Here is a 6,835-nt window from a genome sequence, read left to right as displayed (position 1 = left end):
GCCGGAGCCCAGCAGGCGAGGCTGCGGTGGCCGGGAGCGACACTGCACTCCCGTCTGAGCGACAGAGTGAGACTCCAACTCAAAAAAACAAAACAAAACAAAAAGAATTTTAAACGCCTTCCATGACCAACGCCTTTGAGGTAAAAAAGGTTTGTTGTTTTTTTTTTGAGTTGGAGTCTCACTCTGTCGCTCAGACGGGAGTGCAGTGGCCTCTCTCGGCCACTGCAGCCTCGACCTGCTGGATCTGGCAATGCTCTATCTATCCTTCTGTCTTGAGTAGCTGGGATGACAAGCACATACCACCACACCCAACTTATTTTTTCATTTTTTGTACAGATGAAGTGTCACTCACTATGTTGCCCAGGCCTTGTCTCAAACTCCGGGGCTCATGCAGTATCACACTTCGGTCTCCCAAAGTCCTGGATTTATAGGCATGAGTCACCACGCCCAGCCTTATTCATTATTATTATCCCTATCCCTATTGCCTAGCATACTGCCTTAATTTTTTTTTAGTTGGAATCTCACTCTGTCGCCCAGACTGGAGTGCAGTGGCATGCTCCTGGCCACCGCAGCCTCCACCTGCTGGGCTCCGGCCATCCTTCTGCCTCAACCTTCCAAGTAGCTGGAACTACAGGCATGTGCTACCATGTCCAGCTAATTTTTTGATTTATTGTAGAGATGAGGTCTCACCAAGTTGCCCAGGAAGGTCTCGAACCCGTGGGGACAGGCAATCCACTCACCTCAGCCTCACACTGCCTTATTATTTATGCATTGTAGGTACTAGTAATTGCTTATGTAAAAGTAAGTTATAAACCAAGGGCCGAAATAGGGTAAGGAATTTATTTCAGTGAAGAAGGGTCACTGGCAACCAGTCTGAGAAAACAGTAATGATGGATCCCTACCTGCCTCTCCGCCCTGGCTCCTGCCTATCACCAGAAACATTCCGTTCCCACGTGGCCACTTGAGGTCTCTGGTTGTCTAGCTGCCTCTCTGAGACATCTTGATGGGTCGGAGGTTGGACCAGTGGAATGTCTGAGACCCAGTTGGGAGCCATTCTTGGCACAGCTGAAAGGGGCCGAGCTTGGAAGTGGGAGGGGGGAATCAGCCCAGTGGAACCTGAGGAATCACAAAAGGCAAAGATGGTCAGTTTCCCAGGCAGAGGCAATCGCCAGTCCCCTTGCCTGGTCCCACTGACCTGAAGATGGAAACATCTTCACATTATTTGAAGACTCTAAATTCTGTCTCCAGTCATTTATGTTCCCCTGGACAACAGGAAAAACAAAGACACTCCAATTCAATTTTCAGGCCACTTTCCAAAGAGAAAGCCCCTACAATAACAAAATCGTAATCCTTAAATTACAGCCAGGTCCACCCGACTCTCAGTTCCTCTTTTCCTACTTCCCAAAAGAAACAGGAGATTCTCCAAGATCACTTGCTTGTCCCAACCTAGTTCCTGATAGAACCCAGGCAATAAACATGAAGTGGAGAGAATTTACTGAGAGAGACAGGCCAAGAGGAAATTCTTAGGCTTTACTCATACTTAAAAGATTCTGGGCAGTGACTTTACCCTCCTCCTTAAGTTTCTATAGTCCCTGCTGCTCCTGGCCAGAGGTGAGAAAGGAGGTACGTGATGCAGAGGTCTCGAGCCGAATGTCCAGATTTCTTTCCATGGCTCAGTAAGGCCTGGGGGAAGGCCATCCAAACACCACCAGGCCATGACTCCTGGGTCCTTCCCTATTAAAGTACTGGCCCAAGGCCTGGCCAGATGAATGTGGCCCTCCCCAGGACCCTCGGAATCCAGGCAGCCTATATCCAGGGGCTGAAAAGCCAGCTTGCTGACGTCTCATCCAAATCTTTCTTGAAGCTTTCCTCTCAGTTTCTCTCTACTGTCCCTTCAGTGTCCATTCCTGTTGCCCAATTCTTCTTTCGAAGTCCTAATGCATAGTGGGCTTTTCAATATCGTCCTCCCACCCTCATCCACCTATTTTTTTTTACCCAAATCTGGAATTCGTACCCCCATCCCTTCCTACATCCTAATATGCTTTTTTCTTGAAGGAATTATTCTGGTCCCTCATTCTCACATGCATCTTTGTACTCATAGTCTGCACTCTAGCCGGCTCTCTGTTCTCCCTCTACCTCTCCCTAGATACCGGAGACTTCATTCTGTCTCCTGAGCTCCAAGGTAGTTCTGATCTCCCCATCTACCCCTTTACCTGACCCCTGCACCCCTCTTCCCCTATAGACCCCTGAGATCCCCAGTACCCCCTCTCAGCCCCTGTCCGCCCCCAACCGACTATCCCGGAACGCCCCTTACCCAGCGCGAGAGCACCCCTCTGCACCCTCTACACCTCACTCCCAGCCCGGCCTCCGCCCCAGACCGCGCCTGCGCAAGGCGGGCGGGTCGGCGGGCCGCTCCAAAGCCCCATTTCTTCCCGGAAGGAGCATGGGGAAGGTGCACGCAGGCGCAGAAGCCTTGAAAGCTGTGCCCAGTTCCTGAGTCCCGGCCTCAACGCGCCCTGGCGGCTCCTCCCCACTCCAGGAACCCGGGAAAACTTGTGAACTAATCAGAAGACACGAGAGGCGGGAGATCCGGGTCTCTCGTAGCCCGCTGTCCAATGGCACGGAGGAGAACAAATGATCTGGCCAATCAGGAATGGTACGGGGGGCGGGCCCGCTCGGCGCGAAGTTCGGACCCGGGAATTCGGAAGGAGGGGTCGGGGCTGCCCGCGCGCGGAGGCCGCGCCCCTCCTGGCCCCGGCTTCTTGGCTGTCAAACAGCTGCGGGAGCGCCGGCTCCGGCCGAGGAGCCCGAGGGGTCCCTGAGCCGCTGCACAGGCTGGCACTGCCTGAAGAGGAGAACACTCGTAGACTGCACCGCGTGGGTAGATCCAAAACTGGGCTGGACCGGGAGGGAAACCGCTGGATTTGCCTTGCACGATCGCGGAGAGCTCCTTCCTCTGTTTTTATCCCACCCAGAGTAGGCGGGAAGCAGGGGGTTTGATCCCCTTTGTTGGAACACTTAAAGACCCGTTTGCACTGTCATTTGTGGAATGACAGTGGATTCGTTTCCCTTAGGGGTCCAAACTAGTTATGAGTGAGGGATTGATCAGAAGAACGGGGCACAGGCAAGCAGGAGCGTTGCTCTATTTGGATAAGCAAGTTTGACAGGAGAAAACTGGTCTCCAAATTATACAGAGGTGATACGTTAGTATTGCACGTATACGTCTGTATAACAGACCCCCTCCGCACATACACACACACCCCTCCAATTTTTATTTTCCCAGAAACTGCCTAATGTAGTATTGCCTTGTACAGATCTGAGGCTCTCCGAATATTTTGCTACCTGAGGATCCAGCTCAGCTGAGGTGCCATAGGACATGTTCCTGTTCCTGTTTTTGCATTGCAACAAGACCTTCCTGGGATTTTTCAGTTGCAAGTCTGCTTAACAACAAATTTTGCATTGAGTGCCTAGACTGCTTGCACTCTGAATTTGCACTACTCAGGTAGTGTTGTCAAAGTTGAAATTGCACAGTTCAAGTTTGCATCAGAATGGAAAGTGAACTTAAGCCTGCAGTGCATGGCCCAGAAGTGGGAGAGGTGACGGATGCCTGAAGTGGAAGAAGTGGTGCAGAGGGGGCACCGCCCATGCTGCCCTGCTTCCAGCTGCTGCGAATAGGGGGCGGCAGGGGTGGTGATCTCTACACCTTTCACCCCCCCACTGGAGCTGGCTGCACCTATCGCTTGGGCCACAGAGCCGATCTGTGTGATGTGGCCCTGCTACCCCAGCAGGAGCCTGGCCTCATCTCTGGGGTCCACGCGGAGCTGCATGCTGAGCCCCGGGGTGATGACTGGAAGGTCAGCCTGGAGAACCACAGCAGCCAAGGTGAGCAGTGAGCAGGGCAGCTTTGCCCCCAGGCAGTTGAAGTTCCAGGATGGAATGAGTAAGAGGCCCCACAAGGGTCTTGCTGCCTGCCTCCCAAACTCCCCCTTGGGTTAGATGGACAGTCATGGTCCAGACCTCGGTCTTCCCACCAGAAGTGTACAGTGTCAGAAGCTCTCTGCAGAACTGACCCTTGTTGGTTTTGTTTAGCTCATACAGGGCCTGGGGCATCACCAGAAAGGTGTCACAGTGAGGTTCTGGAGGCTGATTCTGTTTCCATCTTTGCTGAGGCAATCTGTTCCTGGGTTAGGGAAGTTGTATGTTGAATTATGGTTTAATAATCTGGGCATGTGTCTTTCTCACTGACTTGAGGCGGTTAGTCATCCTCAAGAAGGTCTGGGTTCACGGTTGAGTTCTGACCCTGGCCCTTGGGAAAACCTCTTAGTAAATTCTGCTTTTGTATGTTGTGGGTATTAGACTATAGTAGCCCACATTCATTTAGTGCTTACTCTTATGAGCCAGGCACTGTTTTAAGTGCATTGAATGTAGGTGGCATTAATGTCATCTTGGTTTTACAAGAAAAGTGAGGCACAAAGACGTTAAGAAACTTGTCCAGGGTCACATAACTGGTAAGTGGTAGAGCCAGGATTGAACCAGTCTTAACTGTTGAGTTGGAACTGGGCGAGAATGAGCATGGCTCAGGAAAATGAGGGAAGGAGTACTTTGTAGGAAAGCACAAGAAAAATAAACTTGTTCCCAGCTGACAGCCTACTACCTGGCATTTATCACCTGCTGTGCAGCTTAGGATGTGAGGGACAATTTGATGAGGGTGTCATGTTCATCCCCATTTTCCCCAGAAATCAGAGCTAGATTTCTCCATTCTTGACTCTGGTCATTTCTGTTTTTGTCCTCTGTATCTGTTTGGTGCCCCACCATCAACAGGGACTTTGGTCAATAACGTCCGACTCCCAAGAGGTCACAGGCTGGAGTTGAGTGACGGAGACCTCCTGATCTTTGGCTCTGAAGGGCCCCCAGGAACCAGCCACTCAGAGTTCTACTTCATGTTCCAACAAGTCCGAGTCAAACCTCAGGACTTTGCTGCCATTACCATCCCACGGTCGCGAGGGGAAGCTGGGGCTGGAGCTGGTTTCCGGCCCATGCTGCCCTCCCAGGGGGCTCCACAGCGGCCTCTCAGCACCCTCTCCCCTGCCCCGAAGGCCACGCTGATCCTCAACTCCATCGGCAGCCTCAGCAAGCTCCGGCCCCAACCCCTCACCTTCTCCCGGAGTGGGGGTGGGCCAAAGAGCCCACCTGTTCCCACCCCACCTGCAGAAGTGGAGCCCACCCCTTCTGCCCCAGCACCACGAAATCGGAGGAAATCTGTTCACCGAGTGTTGGCAGAGCTGGATGACGAGAGTGAGGCTCCCGAGAGCCCCCCACCAGTCCTTATGGAGCCCAGGAAGAAACTCCGTATAGAGAAAGCCCCACTGACACCCAGTGGGTAAGTGGAGAGTCCTCACCTGGCCTTCCCTCTTGTACTACCTTTTGATTCCTTATATTCCCAGGGTGTGAGGAGGGGAGAACAGGCATGGGAGGTGGACAGAGGTGGAACAGATGCTGGAATGGCAAGACTTGGGTTAGCTCTGATAGGAAAAGAAAAAATACATATAGGAGAAAATGAGTTAGGTGGGGTATGGGGCAATTGTTATAGCACTGGAGGGGGGCAGGTCAGTAGACATGGAGGTCCTTTGACATTCATATGACTTTCATTCTATTCTTCTACTGCCTAAGGATGAGGAACTTCCAGTCCCTGAAAACACTCTAATGTTTTCACTCTAGTGTTTTCAGGGACTAGTTCCTAGGCCCACCCTGCATGTTTTTGTGGTGTTTTTTTGTTTTTTTAGTTGGAGTCTCACTCTGTTGCCCAGGCTGGAGTGCAGTGGCATGCTCCCTCCTGGCCACTGCAGCCTTGACCTGCTGGGCTCAAGCAATCCTTTCAAGTAGCTGGAACCACAGGTGAGTGCCACCATGCCTGGCTAATTTTTTGATTTATTGTAGAGATGAGGTCTCGCCCAGTTGCTCAGGCTGGTCTCGAACCCCTGGGCTCAGGCAATCCTCTCAACTCCATCTCCCAAAGTGCTGGGTTTCTAGGCATGAGCTACACTACCCAGCCCTACATGTTTTTAAGGATAGATTTCAGGCTCACATTAGCCCAGTAAGTCTATCTAGGCTTACCCTATGGTTATATAGAGGTAAGGTCTAGGCCTTCTACAGGTTTCCAGTGACCCTTGTGTTTGTCACTTCCTTCAGAAATCGCCGCGGCCGTCCTCGGAAGCACCCAGTGAGTGCTCCCCTGGCTCCCCACGCAATTGGAGGTGGGGAACTCTGTGCAGCTCCTTGTTGCTGCCTGCCTCAAGAAGAGACAGTGGCCTGGGTTCAGTGTGATGGGTGTGACGTTTGGTTCCACGTGGCCTGTGTTGGCTGCAGCATCCAGGCTGCCAGGGAGGCTGACTTCCGGTGTCCAGGGTGCCAGGCTGGCATGCAGACCTAATGTCCGGCATCAGATGACACAGCTCCAGTCCACAGGTGGACACAGCAGAGGACAAATGGACCTAAGATATGCCCCCTCCGTCCTTCCCTCCTGGGGAGGGAAGGACTACAGGGAAGAAGGGTGGATTGTTATGAATTCAGGGTCTAGAGCATGCCCTCATGGCCAAGGTGACAGAAGAGATGGTTTCCCGCCAAAAATAATGCTGCCTCCAGGAAGTTGCCAGTGAGGTGGAAATTCCTACTGTTAGAAGCTGTAACACCTCATTGTCATGGACAATCGCAGAAGCCACGCCTACAACTGATGGAAGATCTAAGGGGGAGTTCTTGTTCTTGAATGGCATTGCCTAAGACATTCTGGGAAAATCTAGGGCGTGGCCCCAAAACTTCCTTATACTGTGGCTAGTCC

At 52.2% G+C, this 6,835-nt stretch overlaps 2 protein-coding genes across 3 annotated transcripts in view; one reads left to right on the top strand and one right to left on the bottom strand.

Moving 5' to 3' along the window:
• The window catches only part of CCHCR1 (coiled-coil alpha-helical rod protein 1), a 17,017-nt gene extending 15,067 nt beyond the window's left edge, over positions 1-1,950 (bottom strand). The window contains exons 1-3 of one of the 2 annotated variants that reach the window (XM_008071739.1): positions 1,568-1,950; positions 1,196-1,262; positions 903-1,116 (exon numbers count right to left, since the gene is read on the bottom strand). In XM_008071739.1, coding sequence (XP_008069930.1) covers positions 903-1,116; positions 1,196-1,262; positions 1,568-1,717 — 431 coding nt within the window. In that variant the 5' untranslated portion in view covers positions 1,718-1,950. Of the gene's footprint in view, positions 1-902; positions 1,117-1,194; positions 1,263-1,567 lie in introns of those variants that run through there. The other variant, XM_021719426.1, reaches the window with a different exon arrangement.
• Positions 1,951-2,683: 733 nt separating this feature from the next.
• Positions 2,684-6,454, top strand: TCF19 (transcription factor 19). The gene is made up of 4 exons (XM_008071738.2): positions 2,684-2,881; positions 3,315-3,882; positions 4,822-5,380; positions 6,190-6,454. The coding sequence occupies exons 2-4, from the start codon at positions 3,645-3,647 to the stop codon at positions 6,428-6,430; spliced, it is 1,038 nt and encodes a 345-aa protein (XP_008069929.1). The 5' UTR covers positions 2,684-2,881; positions 3,315-3,644; the 3' UTR covers positions 6,431-6,454.
• The last annotated feature ends 381 nt before the right edge of the window (positions 6,455-6,835 follow it).

The sequence above is a fragment of the Carlito syrichta genome, unplaced genomic scaffold (assembly GCF_000164805.1).
Source record: "Carlito syrichta isolate Samal-C Ts95f unplaced genomic scaffold, Tarsius_syrichta-2.0.1 Scaffold314703, whole genome shotgun sequence".
NCBI lineage: Eukaryota > Metazoa > Chordata > Mammalia > Primates > Tarsiidae > Carlito > Carlito syrichta.
This window is presented reverse-complemented; position numbering and strand designations above follow the sequence as displayed.

Excerpts from the sequence above, each read along its gene's own strand:
- TCF19 (XM_008071738.2), top strand. The coding sequence starts at position 3,645 with ATGCTGCCCTGCTTCCAGCTGCTGCGAATAGGGGGCGGCAGGGGTGGT. Across the intron at positions 3,883-4,821 it reads GGAGAACCACAGCAGCCAAG|GGACTTTGGTCAATAACGTC; the intron begins GTGAGCAGTGAG and ends CACCATCAACAG. Across the intron at positions 5,381-6,189 it reads GCCCCACTGACACCCAGTGG|AAATCGCCGCGGCCGTCCTC; the intron begins GTAAGTGGAGAG and ends CACTTCCTTCAG.